At 39.7% G+C, this 16,417-nt stretch overlaps 1 protein-coding gene and 1 long non-coding RNA gene across 3 annotated transcripts in view; one reads left to right on the top strand and one right to left on the bottom strand.

Annotated features, from left to right (window-relative positions):
• The window catches only part of LOC132404603 (uncharacterized), a 43,637-nt gene that overhangs the window by 11,343 nt on the left and 15,877 nt on the right, over positions 1 to 16,417 (top strand). The window lies entirely within an intron of this gene.
• LOC132390573 (NACHT, LRR and PYD domains-containing protein 3-like) overlaps positions 1 to 16,417 on the bottom strand; it is a 31,688-nt gene that overhangs the window by 743 nt on the left and 14,528 nt on the right. The window contains exons 7-9 of the mRNA XM_059963183.1: positions 14,921 to 15,091; positions 10,438 to 10,608; positions 4,215 to 4,382 (exon numbers count right to left, since the gene is read on the bottom strand). Of these exons, the coding sequence (XP_059819166.1) occupies positions 4,215 to 4,382; positions 10,438 to 10,608; positions 14,921 to 15,091 (510 nt within the window). The remainder of the gene's footprint in view (positions 1 to 4,214; positions 4,383 to 10,437; positions 10,609 to 14,920; positions 15,092 to 16,417) is intronic.

Here is a 16,417-nt window from a genome sequence, read left to right as displayed (position 1 = left end):
TCATACTCTGTGTGAGAACGAGTGGGTAACCTTGCAGTGCACCTGGGTGAAGAAAACTGTGAGATGTCGGAGAGATAGTGGCTGTTGCCAGGGATACCCTCATGCTGGAAGTTAAGTGTAAACATGACTTTGACTTCCATGGACAACACAGTTCATGCATATGTGTGAATCTATGTTTGATACACAGGAGATCACAGTTTAAGTTTCACAGTTTCAGGAGAATTGAGCTGGAAGAATAAACAAGAGAAAATCTGCAGATGCTGAAATCAAAGTAATACATACAAAATGCTGAAGGAATTCAGCAGCACAGGCAGGATCTATGGAAAACAGCAAACAGCTAACATTTTGGGCTAAGGCCCTTCATCAGGACTCAAAAAAAGAGATGAGAAGGCAGAGAAGGAATGCAGGGGGTGGGGAGGAAAAGTACAAGGTAGTAGGTGAGAGGTGAAACCGGGAGATGGGGAGGGATGAAGTAAAGAGTTGGGAAGTCATTAGGTGAAAGAGATAATGGGCTGGAGAAGGGGGAATCTGATAGGAGAGGGTCGAAGGAAAGGGGAGGAGCACCAGAGGGAAGTGATGGACAGGTAAGGAGATAAGGTAAGAGAAGGAAATGGAAATGGGGAATGGTGAAGGGGCGGGGTCAATTACCAGAACTTTGAGAAATTGATGTTCATGCCATCAGGTTGGAGGCCACCCAGTTGGAATAGAAGGTATTGCTCCTCCAACCTGAGTGTGACCTCATCACAGCAGTAGAGGAAGCCATGGACAGACATGTTGGAATGAAAATGAGAATTTGAAAATAACTTAGAGTTCTGTGTAAAGCTGGATTACCAATTTTTGGTTTAACATGACTGAAAACAAATGTTGCTGGTTGCACTATCGTCAATATCATTGTCACACTATTGTCACTATCATTGTTACAGTATTGTCAGCATCATTGTCACACTATTGTCAATACTGTATCATTGTAACACTGTTGTCAATATAATTGTTACAATATTGTCAGTATCACTGTCACACTATTGTCAATATAATTGTTGCATTAATGTCAATATAATCTTTGCACTAATGTCGATGTCATTGCTACACTATTTTTAACATCATTGTTACACTATTGTAAATATCATTGTCGCATTATTATCAATATCATTGTTACACTATTTTTAATATTGTTGCTATACTATTGTCAATATTATAAATTCCAAAGGCAAAGGTAAGAAGGATAAACAAGAATATCAACAAAAACCTCGGCAACGCACACAAAAATGCTGGAGGAACTCAGCAGGCCAGGCAGCATCTATGAAAAAGGGTAAACAGCTGAAGTTTTGGGTGGAGACCCTTTATCTGACTCCTCATCTCTTTTTTGAGCCCTAATGAGGGGACTTGGCCCAAAACATCAACCGTTTACTCTTTTCCTTGAATGTTGTCTGGCCTTCTGAGTTCCTCCAGCATTTTGCGTGTGTTGCATTGATTTTGTGCATCTGCAGATTCTCTCGTGCTTGGACAGAAACTCAGGTTAATTTTCTCCAAGGGTAATAAAACACCCAGAAATGGGACAATGTTAGGATTATGGTTACACAGGTTTATAACTGTACCCCATTGTTCTCATCAGGGTAGTAATCTCCGGGTTGCTGCCTGTGCCATGCGTCAGTGAGGGTAATTATAAAATGATCTGACGAATGAATGTGAGGCTGAGGAAGTGATGCAGGGCATCAGAATTCAGGGTCATTGGGATCTCTTATGGGGAGGGTATGACTTACTCAAAAAGGCCAAGTTACACCTGAACATGAGGGGGGCCATATTGGCAGGTTGCTGGAACTATTGGGGAGGGTTTAAACTAATTTGGCAGGGGTATGGGAAACAGTGTGATAGGGCTGGGGATAGGGCAGTTGGTATACAAGTAGATGCAGTGTGTAGTGAGACTGTGAGGAAGGACAGGCAGATGATAGGGCAAATGCAGTCAGGGAGATGAGATGAAGGGTATCATGGGGGCAAAATTGAAAATGGCGATGAAAGCAAGACTGAAGGTGTTATATTTGAATGCATGCAGTATACAGATAATCGATGATCGTGTGGCACAGTCACAGGTGGGCTGGTACAATGTAGTGGGCATCACTGAGACATGGCTGAAAGATGATCATAGTTGGGAGCTTAACATCAAAGAATACTCCTTGTCTCAAAAGGACAGGCAGGAAGGCAGAGGGGAGGAGGTGGCTCTTTTGGTAAAAACTGAAATCAAATCCTTAGAAAGAGGTGATATAGGATCAGAAGATATAGAATTCTTGTGGGTAGAGTTAAGAAACTGCAATGGTAAAAAGACCCCAATTAGAGTAACATACAGGCCCCTGAACAATAGCCTGGTTGTGGGATACAAATTGCAACAGGAATTAGAAAAGGCATGTAACAATGGCAATATTACAATAGTCATCAGGGATTTCAATATGCAGGAAGCTTGGGAAAATCATGTTGGTTCTGGATCCCAAGAGAGGGAATTTGTGGATGCATACAAGATGGTTTGTGGTTGAGTCAGCTAGGGGAAAGGAAATTCTGAATTGGGTGCTGTGTAATAAACCAGGTATGATTAGGGAGCTTAAAGTAAAAGAACCTTAAGGAGGCAGTGACTATAATAAGGATACAGTTTACCCTGCAGTTTGGAGGAATGGGCAAAGAAGTGGTTTGTATTTGAGAGGGTCCAGAGTAAGTTCACAAGGATTATTCTGGGAATGAAAGGGTTAACATACAACATGATAAGTGTTTGATAGTTCTGGGCCTGTACTCACTAGAGTTTAGAAGAATGAGGGACGATCTCATTGAAACCTATCAAATATTGGAAGGCCTAGGTAGAGTGGATGTTTGCTACAGTAGGGGAGTCTTGGACAAGAGGGCACAAACTCAGAATAGAAGGATGTCTCCTTAGAACAGATATGAGGATGAAATTCTTTAGCCATAGGGTGGTGAACTGATTGCCACAACTGTCTCTGGAAGCCAAGTTATTGAGTATAATAAAGTGGAGATTGATAGGTTCTTGGTTGGTAAGGGTGTCAGAGGTTACGGGGAGAAGGCAGCAGACTGGGGTTGTGGGAATAATGTCAGTCATGATGGAATACTGGAGCAGACTCGATGGGCTCCTATGTCTTACGGTTTTATGTCTTTAGAGTTCTGTGAAGGAATTTCTAGATCTATGACTCTGAGATATCCATATGGTTATTTTTAATCAACATAAGCATTTGTTACAATGGACACAGAGGCCACTTTATTAGGTACTTTCTGTACATAATAAAGTAGCCACTGAGTGTATGTTTGTGGGCTTTTGCTGCTGTAGCTATTTCTTTCAAGGTTTGATGTATTGTGCATTCAAATTTGCTCTTCCGCACACCACTGTTGTAACACTGGTTACTTGAGTTAAAGTCACCTTCCTGTCAGCTTGAACCAGTCTGACCATTCTCCTTTGACCTCTCTCATTAACAAAACATATTTTGCCAACAGAAATGTCACTCACTGGATGTTTTCTGTTTTTTTTTTGCATCATCCTCTGTAAACTCTAGAGACAGTTGTATGTGAAAATCCTAGGAGATCAGCAGTTTCTGTGATACTCGAACCACTCCACCTGGCACCAAGTATTGTTCCATGGTCAAAGTCACCTAGATCACATTTCTTCCCCATTCTGATGTTTGGTCTGAAGAAAAAATTCATCTATTGACCAGGTCTACATGCTTTTATGCATTGAGTTGCTGCCACATGATTGGCTGATTTGATATTTGCATTAATGAACAGGTGTGCAGGAGAACTCTGAGTGGCCACTGACTATATATAAAAGCTGTCCGATTCAGTGATGACAGACATCAAGCCTAAACTCCTTGTTTCACCTTATTTCAAGGGAGATTTGGGACACACTTTTTCTGTGAATAAGATGTCAACTGTGAATGAAGAAGCTGGGGAGTTTGAATATTAGGTTGTTCATATCCAAACCAAATAAATGCTGGTGCTTGACCCTTACAGACGGTGACTCCTGGTGATGAGACTGCCCAACAAGGTATGGCCTTATGTGTTAGAAATGTTGGCCTTATATCAATTTCCTTTGAGTTTTTAGAAGTAAAATTCCACTATGCAAAAATATAACTGGCCGCATTGACATGGTTCCTTTGTCTAGTATCTTAACAATTTAAACTGATTTCAGTTATTAAATGGAAGTAGTAAATAGATTTCAAACTCACCTTATAACCATCAGGTTGCTGCAAGTCAGAATCAAGCTGCTGATATTGCTTAGGGAACAATCAGTAAGTGAGTTTTCACTTAAATCCAGATGGGTTATTTTTTGGTTTGTACTGAGTGCTGCCACTAGCCCATAGCAGCATCCATCAGTAAGTAGTGTTCGCTTTAACCTAAAGAGATCAGAAACCAAAAGAAAATCAAATTGAAGTGTATGTTAGGATAAATGTCAAAGTGCAAGGGTACTTTCCTGATTTAAGTTATTAAGGGTGACTATAATGGAGTTAGTAGCTACTTTCTCTGGTTTAACATTACTTCTCAATTTCATCACCCCATGCAACTCTGCAGGTGAATCACACTCTGAGTTTAGATTGGGATTCCTGTCAGATTCTATGGCTGTACCAGTTATAGTTAATACTCCTGTTCAGTACTGCAAAATAGTTCTCACATCTGCAGGTTTACAAGCTCTGTAAACACCACTGCCATGAAAACAACTTGGATGAGAAAGGACACATGTAGATTGCCCAGATCTATGGCGTGGATTCCATTTAGCTCACTATTGGCTCCTGAAAGAGCAGCTCCCCCCAGTCCAACACCCTACTCCCCCAACTTATTTCCCTGCTACTCAATTTCCTTCATGTGCCCATCTGCTCCCCTTTGGTTCTCCTGCCACACACCTATACTAAGGGATAACTTACAGGTGTCTTTTCAGCTTTGGGATGTGGGATGAAACTGGAGCACTCATGGGGAGAAGTTGCTGACTGTACCAAGGCAACACTTGAAGTCGGGATTGAACTTGGGTTAATACAGCTGTGAGCTGTGTTAATACTAACCGTTGTTCCACCATGTGACCCACTGCTAGTGGAAGGGGAGAACATTCCAATCAGCCTAATGTTGACATGAAGGCTTCATAGAATCAAAAAAAATTACAAAATTCATTTGCAGACCTAAACTTGCTAAATAGTGATAATAGCTTCAACTCTCCCTCAGAAATTAATTCTAACAAATTCAGCAGTACTGAATTTCAGATACATGTGTACAGCAGACTCATATCACTGTTGATATGGATTTAGTGCCTCCCACGGGGAATGCAAGTTCAGACCATGAAGCATCGAGTGAAATTCCTTAGTTTATTCTGACATCTTTCTGAGAGTGTGATCCATTAAGTTCCATTCCTGCACACTTTCACTTTGCCTTGTAAATGCTTCCTCTTCGCTTTTACCCACTTCCCCTCTGAAACATCTTTTGAGGAGTGCTTGCCAAAAAAAACCTATTATTACATGGACTTCCTTTTACTTCCTAATTTTCAAAAAAGCCTATACTTCTGCTTTTGATCCTTCTGTCAGTGGTAACAGTTTCTCCCTACATAATTCTGAACAACTTTATTAAAGAACTGTCTAAACTACATTCCATTAAGCACAAGCCCAGGTAAGAACAGTCTCATCTTACGTGTTCTCACATTTTCAAGACGTTTTAATAAACTTACCTTCCATCTTTCTGAGGCCCATGATGCTTTGCAACTAAATATGATTGATTTGTTTGCAGAAAGGATAAATTTCTCACAAGCAGTGAACTTCAAAATTGTTCAGCCAAATTCAAGCACTTTGCTAAATTATACAGCTGCAACAACAGATGTTCCCTACATTGGGGTCCTCCCATGTCTGCTGATGTTACCTCCCAACAGTGAAACCTCTTTCTCTTACATGGATTGACAAGAACTGCCAGGCTTTTCCAGAATACAACAGTGCATCAAGACATGGCTACCAGAAGATTCTCCAACTAAGAAGAGTGAAGTTTAGAAGAATGAGAGGGTGGGGAGGGATATCTCATTGAAACCTATTGAATATTGAAAGGCCTAGATAGAATGGATGTGGAGAAGGTTTTTCTATAGTGGGGGAGTCCACGACCAGAGGGCACACCCTCAGAACAGAAGGATGTCCCTTTAGAACAGTGGAATTTCTTTAGCCAGGGGCTGGTGAATCTGTGGAATTAATTTCACAGATGACTATGGAGTCCTGGTCTTTGGGTATATTTAAAGCTGAAGCTAATAGGTTCTTGATTAGTCAGCAGTGTCAAAGGTTAGAGGAGAAGGCAGGAGAATGGGGTTCAGAGGGATAATAAATCAGCCATGATGGAATGGAGGAGCAGACTCGAAGGGCCAAATGGCCTCACTCTGCTCCTATGTGTTATGGTCTTGTCTTCTGTTTATTACAGGAAAAATGACAACTTCTTTGTCAAAACATGACCACAAAATTTGAGCAAGTTGTCTTCTAGACTTTCTGACAATTTTAAGTGAGCAGGTGAATGGTTCTTTGAATATAGTTGTAAGTGGTAAATTTCTGTAATGTACTTGGTATGATTTATAGGTGAATTTATAAAGTTAAGAAAGCAGTGCTCAATCTGACAAAAATGTGCCAGGTTCTAATATTTTTTTATTTGAATTCTGTGTGTCCAGTGGTTGGGTTGATACCTAAATTAGGGCTGACTGGAAAATTATGAGCCTTGAGTACCCCTTTGACTCTACAACACTTATATTGACACTGGGAAATAGGACAGGGAGATCAGCATCTCACTATCTAGTTCATAAAGAGCTTCCTATTGTTACTGCCCTGGGTTACCCTATTATATAATTAGCAACTGAATACCTCTACTCTTGAATATAAGCTATTCAGCCTACATAAAATAGAGACCAAAGTCATTATTCTGGAAGAATGTCTAGAGCAATTATAATTTTGACATTACTTTATCTACCATTTCATTAAAAACATTAATTCATTTATTTTTAATTATTATAAGCTAAATAGCTCATTTATTTATTTTAAATTAAGAAGCTTCTTTCATTTAAAGGTTATTTCACACAATTACATCATTTCGAAGTTCATCAAAGTTTAAGTAAACTGTGGAACTTTTTAGAACATGTCTAGCACTATCGTCTGATTTTCTTACAGGCTGGCAGTATAACTATAGATGTTTACTGCTTCATAAACTGTCAATAACTGGATTAAAATAACATAGAAACCATTCCTTTTTTGCCCATGCCAAAGAATGTAACAGCAGAAGGTAATGTTGAAATGTTATGGAAGTTAGCTTTATTATAGTGTAGTTCAATACATTAAAGGAAGCAAGTCTTTGCACTGGTGAGAACACAGAACAGATTCACAAGGATGTTGCCAGAACTGAAAGGTTGCATTTATGAGGATAAAGCTAAATAAGCTAGGGCTACTTTCTTTAAAACACAGGAGGCTGAGAGGATTTTTAATTGAGGTGCATAATATTATGAAGGATAAATGGAGAATTTCCTTGGCAGGGAATCAAAAATCAGGAGGCAAAGCTATGTACTAGAAGGCGCATGATGTGCAGGGATACATTGCTTGTGCTGGAGGTTGGGTAGCTCATTCTTTGACTCAGCCTTTTCCTGTTTTATAAACTTCCTTTGCTTCTATGTTTTTGTGAATCATGGAACCGCATGCAAGTGTCATGACTTGACCAGGAAATTGGGCAAATGACAGAAGACAGAGTACAAATAATGGAGAAGTGTGGGCAAGATGTGGCCAAGCTGTGTGGGGACTTAAGCATTCACTACACTTATGAACTGTTTGGATAATAAGGTAGAAAGCTATGTTTCTAAGTTTGACAGTAAAGAAAGATAAACATCATTAAATGCAGTGAATCCAAAAGCAGTTAATTATGGAGAAAATTATTAGATTAAACAAGTAGACAAAAATCTTCCAAACAGATTTTAATGTAGGCAAGTTTGAGTCATCCAGCTGAAGAGGTGCTTTCTAAATGGGAAGCCGGAACTATTGGAGAAGCCTTGACTATTAAAATGCAATTGTATGGTAGCCCTTGTTTTCTCTGAAACTGGTTGGAGCTGTGAACATATTTCAGTGCACGTTCACCTCATGTTTAATTCTTCGCAAAAATTTGTGTAGTGAGAAATGCTCTTCAATAAACTTGGATGGTATGGCCCTCTGCAGAGAGCTCTTCTCATTTCCTCTTCCTGTTTGGCCTCCTTTGGAAGCTCCTTTTTATTCTCCCAGGAAGAACTGCAAAAGGAAACTGAAAAGGAGTGCCCTCTCATGCACTTGGGCTTGTGAACAACTGGTAAATGCAGAAACTTCAAAGACAAAATCCTTCAGCTTCCTATATTTTTCAGCTAAACTAGAAGTGCAAATGCTTGATGAACTGAAGCAGATCCAAGAGACATCAATCAGTAACAAATTTATACCCTTCAGTCACTGGTTAGGGCTGAAAGTGTGTTCAGCTTAGTTAACACATATCGACTGAGTTATACTTTAGCTCTGCTATAATCACATTCATTTTAAGAAATCTAAGCAGAAAATTTTATGAACAAGCTTTCTGGTTGTGTGATTGTTTTGGATTTACAGTAGATTACAATCAACCAACCATATCTTAATATTTATAAGGAAAAGTTATAATTTTTAATTATATAAAATTGTATTGTGAACTAACTGATTCCAGCAATTTATTTGGTTTAAAATTTCAGAAGTATTTTCCAAACTGTGTTGGAATTGTAGTGCAGACTCAATTGGCTGACTGGCCTAATTCTGTCGTTGTGTCTTATTGTCATATGGCCTTATGTTCTAAACTTTATAAAGTCGAGGTCATTTTCAATAGGGCAGATTGATAATATTTGAGGCAATAAGAATGAGGAGAGAGGATCCAATATGTAGATAGAGTGGATGTGGAGAGTATCTTTCCTATAGCGAAAGAGTCTAGGTCTAAAGGGCACATCCTCAGAATAGGAGGATGTCCCTTTGAAACAGGGATGAGGAGGAATTTCTTTATCTAGATGATGATGAATCTGTGGAATTCATTGCCACAGATGGCTGTGGAGGCTGCCTTTGGATATATAAAACCCAGGTTGATAGGTAAACATTCAAGAGAATGGGGTTGAGAGGGAAAATAAATTAACCATGATTGAATGGTGGAGCAGAATTGATGGGCCAAACAGCTAAATTCTGCTTCTGTGTCTTGTAGTCTTAAAACCAAAGTTTCTAACAGTTGTATTAAGTTCAGCTGCACCTGGCCTAGAAGAAGCAAGTTACTTTGAGGCCTTTAGGCTGAGTAGAAAGAAAAAGATGAAAACCATCTTTGAGTCCTGGTCAACACTCGTTTGAAAGAACAGGTTATCTTTGAAAACTCTTTTACAAATGGATAACATGGGGCAAGATTTCACCCATTTTGATGCACTAAATATATGTTCTGTTTAGTCATAATACACAGCCTGGAAGCTCTATAAGAGCACTATATTGCTTAAATTTATCTCTATAAAGTCGTTAGTGCGGTTCCCCACCAAAAGGAAAATATGCATCTTCACTTCTGGAGATCACGAGAAATGGGTCTTGGGTTTCAATTCTCTTCATGGCAAACACTGTAAATATATAAAAGGCTGCTGGAGAAAGAAGGGAGAATATGGTGGAGGAAGGGTCACATATTTTTCACTACCCACATTCTTCACTGGCCTTCCTTCCCATCTTTAAGTAGCTTTGAGTAACTGTGAGGCTTGCCCTCATAAGACAAGCTAAGCTCAGAGGTGATCTCTGCAGCAAAAACCTACTGCAGTATTTCAGCTTTCAGAGCCAGTCTACTGATAGACAAAATGAGGAACCAAACATCATGCACACTTCCTGCTGAAGATTTGGAGCAGTTTTAGATTTTCGCTTTTCTTTTAATGAAAAGTATGAAGAATCTCCACCAGCTATGAGAACATTCGTGTTGTGTGCAAAGCAATTTTTATGTACCTTTTATGGGGTGCAGTTTTGAGGCAACTATTTTTAGATGGCAACAACAATAATGGTCTGTGTGTGTCAATACTTGAAAGGTAATCCAAGTAACTTACCAACCCAGTGATCCAAGTACTATATTGGGTGATTGACAGATTTCACAGTGATTAGCAGGCCAGTAGACAAAACAAGATCACGTGACTAAATTTGCTTTTGCAAATAAGCTTAATTCTGATTTAAGGTCAATTATAGATGCGGAAGATGGCTTTGAGTACATCTGCCCATCTGAACCATAACTGGGTAGGGTGGAGACAACTGGGATGTGGGAAGGATCGGTTAAAACCAACCTTGTTATTTCCTAACCTTGCAGTTGCCTGCTACACCATCTCCAGGGCACTTTTACATAATTATACATTGGCTTCTAATGATGATTTTATCCATAGAAATAAAAGTTGCCTTGAAATGACAGAACGGTACATACCCCAGATTTTCCAGTTTGCAGTGTGGGTTCTTCAGTGCAGTAGATAGTGCATGAGCACCTGAATCACCCAGTTTATTCATGCCTAGATCTAGTTCTCGGAGCGTCTGGTTCGTGACTAACACCGTGGCAAGTTTCTCACAACAAGTAGATGTCAGTTTCGTATTAGTAATCCTGCAAGAAAAATGGCAGAAGTCTATACCAAATCCACACAAGCTTTATAAATGTAGTATCAGCTATGAATAATTAATATTTATTTTATGAACAAAAGGCATCTCATTTGACTGGTCTATTAGTTCTACTCTCCTTTCTCTTTTTCTGGGGATTCATTTATTCAGAACCTGACCATAAGAGAATGGAGAAACAAATTTCAGAACAATGTCAAACCACGAGCCCATCACCAGACGCTTGATGGTAATGCCCTATCTAATGTCATACATACTAATCTTATACCCCACCACATCTCAATAGCCTACACGTGTATTTCTGTACATCCAATCCTTATGTCTACCATCACATCTTATCTTTACTTCTTGTATGGTCCTATTAACTTACACTCTGCTCATGTCCTATGAACACTAAACTCACAGATGTGCACCTTTACTCTGGTAACCATCACCATCCCAAATGATATCCTTCACCAGACAGTCTATCCCTACACTTAAGCTATCAATTGTACACCTGATCCCAATGCACTATGTATTGTATGCCCTGTCCATTGCTACATTATGTACCTTACTCATGCAGTCTACACACTATTACATGTCCAATTCAGTATCATTCATCTATTCCCCTAAATCCAACACTGAAAGAAACATATATTGATATGCATGTTGTCTTAATGCTCCATCCATCAATGCAGGTTTTTTTTTCTTTCCTGTACATCCATTCCTCCATCATAACCATCATTGCATGAGCATGACACTGCTCTGTATCCTGCTTCTGAATCCTATCCATTATTTCACTACCTACTTCAGTACTGTACACTGTCCATTGCCACATACCCTATCCATTATTGTACACGCTGTTACTGCTGTTCACCTATCATTGCTCCCTATTCATTGCCATGAACTAGATGTGCAATGTTACTTGCTGCTGAAACTACATCCACAATTTTATTGCCACTATACATTACTCAATTATTCTCTATGTATTCATGCTGGCCTTTCTATACATTATCTCCAAATTGTTCATAATACACACACCTGCATACCAACCTATACCAGCTACTGATCACTCCCAACACCTACTTGTCTTGCAGCTTAATGACTTTCAACCCCTCTTTTCAAATTCCCATTAACTTCCACCACATTACATTTGAAACTTTCTCCATGCTTAAATTAACAATTTGTCTGAAGGAGATACAACTTTCATTTTCTTTTGTGTGTGCTGGGCAGCACTAAATTCCCTTTGGCATTAATCAAGCAAGGAAGTATCCCATGTTACAAACCCCATAACTGGGTGTCTTACCAGCAAAGATAGGAGTATCCGTTGAAGTCTGATGATACTATTTTCAACAGTATTTATTAGTAAAAATACACAAAAATAATATCAATGCAAATATACAGATAATATACGTCATCAATACTAAACCTAAAAGTGCGGGTATAATAATAATCAATAAGAAATAAGCTCTATCATTGTTTAAGGGATAATGAATTGTCTGATGGAAATATAAAGTTCAGTTCAGTTCATGCAGGCTGCAGTAGTTGTTGTTCGCAGTGATGCAATTGTTGGAGAGAGAGAAAGAGAGAGAGAATAACAGCTATTAACTTGCCGACTTTCCTTTTACAATCTTGATCTGTCTCTGTCCTTTAGCTAGACCGTTCTGTGGAGGACTCATCACCCAGGCAAGGGTGGACACACACACAAGCCCCCACCGGTCTCATAGCATCTCTCCTGGTGAGTCAGAGGGGTGTACCCCAGACCCTACTTTTATCCCCACTCACGGGGTCTCAGATGTTGATCAGGTTGGGATGATGCAATCCCTCAACCAGACCACTCTAGTTGCCCCCTGAGGGGTTTCAATGAATAGAGCAGGACTCAATACACGATTCCTTCTCCAAGAGACAATAGCAGTAACCTCTCTCTTTGTCAATGGGAGACATTCCAACCTGTGCTGTGCCCCTCTCTCATAAATTTGTATGAGCTGTTTATCTCTCTCATTTCCTTTGATAACAGCATCGGAATAGTAGTGATTTGCGATTCTCCAAAGGGGGGGGGGCATTGGAGATTCTGTACCCTTCTGCCCATCAGAGTTGCTCCTCATTCGTAACACCCGGAAAAAAAAACATTTTTTTGGGAAGTTTCCCAATCTGCTCAATGTGTGACACCAGTTCCCAGTTGCAACATTTGATCTGATTTTGATCTTTTGACTCATTATACATGTGATCTCATTATACATGTGAAAAGCAAGGCTGTTCTTTAATCCCTTTATCATAGCAATGCTCTATCCCTTACACCTGGTTCATTGTCAAGTCTCTGAAACATTGATTTTCTTCTCAAGTCACAAGTATTTATTATTCCTCTTTTAGAAAGCTTTACCCACTCCTTTAGAATTATGGGTCCTCAGTCTCTCCAGCTACGGCTCATCATTCACTCACTTCATATCTGAACTGATTCCACAACCTACAAACTCTCTTTCAAGGATTCTGCAACTCCTTTTCGGTAGTACCTCTATATCACCTGTCCACTTGCACCATTGCTCTCCCTTTGCTCATTGGTTGGTTGTTTAGATATAGTTATTCATAAATTCCATTGTATTTTGTTATTTTCTTGTAAATACCGGCAAGAAAATGAATCTCAAAGTAGGAACATAGAAACATAGAAAATAGGTGCAAGAGTAGGCCATTTGGCCCTTTGAGCCAGCACTGCCATTCAGTATGATCATGGCTGATCATCCACCTCAGAACCCTGTACTTGCTTTCTCTCCATACCCCCAATCCCTTTAGCCACAAGGGCCCTATCTAACTTCCTCTTAAATATAGCCAATGAACCGGCCTCAACAGTTTCCTGTGGCAGAGAATTCCACAGATTCACCACTCTCTGTGTGAAGAAGTTTTTCCTCATCTCGGTCCTAAAAGGCTTCCCCTTTATCCTTAAACTGTGATCCCTCGTTCTGGACTTCCCCAACATCAGAAACAATCTTCCCGCATCTAGCCTGTCCAATCCCTTTAGAATTTTAAACATTTCAATAAGATCCCCCCCTCAATCTTCTAAATTCCAGTGAGTATAAGCCTAGTCGATCCAGTCTTTCTTCATATGAAAGTCCTGCCATCCCAGGAATCAATCTGGTGACCTTCTTTGTACTCCCTCTATGGCAAGAATGTCTTTCCTCAGATTAGGGGACCAAAACTGCACACAATACTCTAGGTGCGGTCTCACCAGTATATACTTTGATAATAAATTTTACTTTGACATTGACCCCTATTGTGAGACATATTGGACAATTAAAATGCAAAATTGCTGCGTCTGTTTTTCTTGTAACCATGTAACCATCCCTCACTGGGTCCATAATCAACAAAATGCCATGCTAATGCATCAAAATACTGTTTAGCACCCTGCTGTTGCACATACTACATCGATGTCACTGCAGTCCCTGTGAAGTGTAACTCCTACCTCTGTTACACAGGGCTGAATTACATACTGCCTGCACATACAAATGAGTGTTCAGGCAGCATGAGGGTGGTTTTTTCCAGTTATTGTGGGGCTGCAGGATTTATCTGCCACCAGGGAACTGGGGTCACTGCTGCATTTCCGACTTGTGAACTGTCCAGTTGTGAACAGTTCACAGTAGCAGAACCCTGCCATGGCCTGGGGAGGATCTGTGATAAATAACCATAAGACCACAAGACAAAGGGGGAGAATTAGGCCATTTAGCTCATTGAGTCTGCTCCGCCATTCCATCATGGCTGATCGCCATACACTCCACCCCATACGCCTGTTTCTCGGCATATCCTTCAATGCCCTGACTGATCAGGAAACGATCAACTTCTGCCTTAAATATATGCACAGACTTGCCCTGCACTGCAGTCAGTGGCAGAGAATTCTACAGATTCACTACTCACTGCCTAAAGACAGTTCCTCCTTACCTCTTTTCTCAAGGGTTGTCCCTCAATTTTGAGGCTGTGCCTTTAGTTCTGGGTACTCCCACCATAGGAAACATCCTCTCCACATTCACTCTAGCTAGTCCTTTTAACATTCAGAAGGTTTCAATGAGATGCCCCTGCATTCTTCTAAATTCTAGTGAGTACAAGGCCAAAGCTGCCAAACACACCTCATGTTAACCCCTTTATTCCTGGAATTATCTTCATGAACCCCCTCTGGACTCTCTCCAATGACAACACATCCTTTCTGAGATATGGGGCCCAAAACTGTTGACAACATGCTAAGTGTGGCCTGACTAGTGTCTTAATTATAGGATTGGTAATTAATGCTTGTAATAATTATAACAATGGAAATTAATGCCTTCTCTACCGTTACTTACCGCAAAGATTGTATTGAGCAGCTTGGGTCCATCAATGCCACAGATAATACATTTATGCCTGCATCTTGAATAACATTGGAACTGAGATCTAGATGGGTCAGCATGTGATTGATTCTGATGGCAGAAGCAAGTTCTTTATAGTTTTTCTGTGACAAAGAATTGCTGGTCAACCTGTAAATCGGAAGAAGAAATTTAAATTGCAGACTCTAAATCGACAATGATTGAAATATTCCTGGTAATTGCATTCCAGAAAATTATTTTAATTCACAATATTTTCTAGCACATATGCATCTGATCAAGTGATATTGATTGAAAATGCTATTCAACTCTTCCTAATGTGTTGCTATCTCCACCTTAGATATGATGACAGTGGATAGAAGTTATAAATATGTGGAGAATAATATTAATGGGTTACAATGATAGCTAAGCCACAAGTCTCCTTTTGAAACTACTTGGTGGGAATAAATAAGATTTAGTAGTCAACAAATGATGAATATTTGCAACTTACTCCAAACTCTTCAACGTGCACCTGGGATCTCTTAGCACATTGCAGAGTACTTCTACTCCAGTTTCCTCTTGATAAGAGCCCATCATTCCAAAATCAAATGTAGAAGTATTATTCAGCCTGAGTACAATAAGTTAATTACGGAGCAGATATTAATTACTGGTATTTTTTGTATTATTTCACTTAATTAATGTATACTGTGAATACAAAGCAGAGAATTACAATTATACAAAGCAAATGATAGCTTGAAATTCAAATCAGCCCAAATTTTTGGATGTGGAATATGGGAACATCAGTTGGCTGATGAATTCCAAGGGACACCTGCCACTGGGGTCAGGCCTGATCACCATTCTGCTAATGACCGGAGGTGTGATCGAGGCAAATATGATTGCACTTTTAACAAGTGCAATGTCTCAGATGGGTTACGAAGGCACTCATAGTATTGTCAACAGCTGTATTGGCAACTATGATACTTCCGTAGCACAGACTTATTTGAGATGACAACTGTATCATCTTTCACCTGGGCCATCTGAAATAGACTAGGATATGAACTGTACCTCTACCAAGCTGGCTCATGTTCCCTTGAAATTCAAGTATTCCTACACTTCAGTGCCACATCCTCCATGCCACATCACCCAGGTTGATCTGCACAGAATGTGTGATACACTAAGATTCTATTTTTAGTGCAAGACCATATGATGCTACTTGTGCTTTCCAGATTTACCTACTCACAACTCCTTATTTTCTGGATGGTTACATTTCCTTGACTTAAAAAGGAAAGAGAAAGTCAGTCTAGGCAGGGATGGGTTAAAACTTCAGATTGAAGATCGTCCTTCAAAATGTTCTAACCAAGTGTCTTTGATGTAAAACACCAATTCTGTTTCTCTTTCCACAGATGCTGCCTGACCAGCTGAGTGCTTTTTTTTTAAAAAAAGATTTCCAGTGTTTGCAATTTTATGTTATTTCCAAGCAACCACAGATAATTAACAGTG

Source organism: Hypanus sabinus, chromosome 2, assembly GCF_030144855.1.
Source record: "Hypanus sabinus isolate sHypSab1 chromosome 2, sHypSab1.hap1, whole genome shotgun sequence".
Classification (NCBI taxonomy): domain Eukaryota; kingdom Metazoa; phylum Chordata; class Chondrichthyes; order Myliobatiformes; family Dasyatidae; genus Hypanus; species Hypanus sabinus.
The sequence above is the reverse complement of the archived record's forward strand: the minus strand, read 5'-3'. Positions and strand labels throughout refer to the sequence as shown.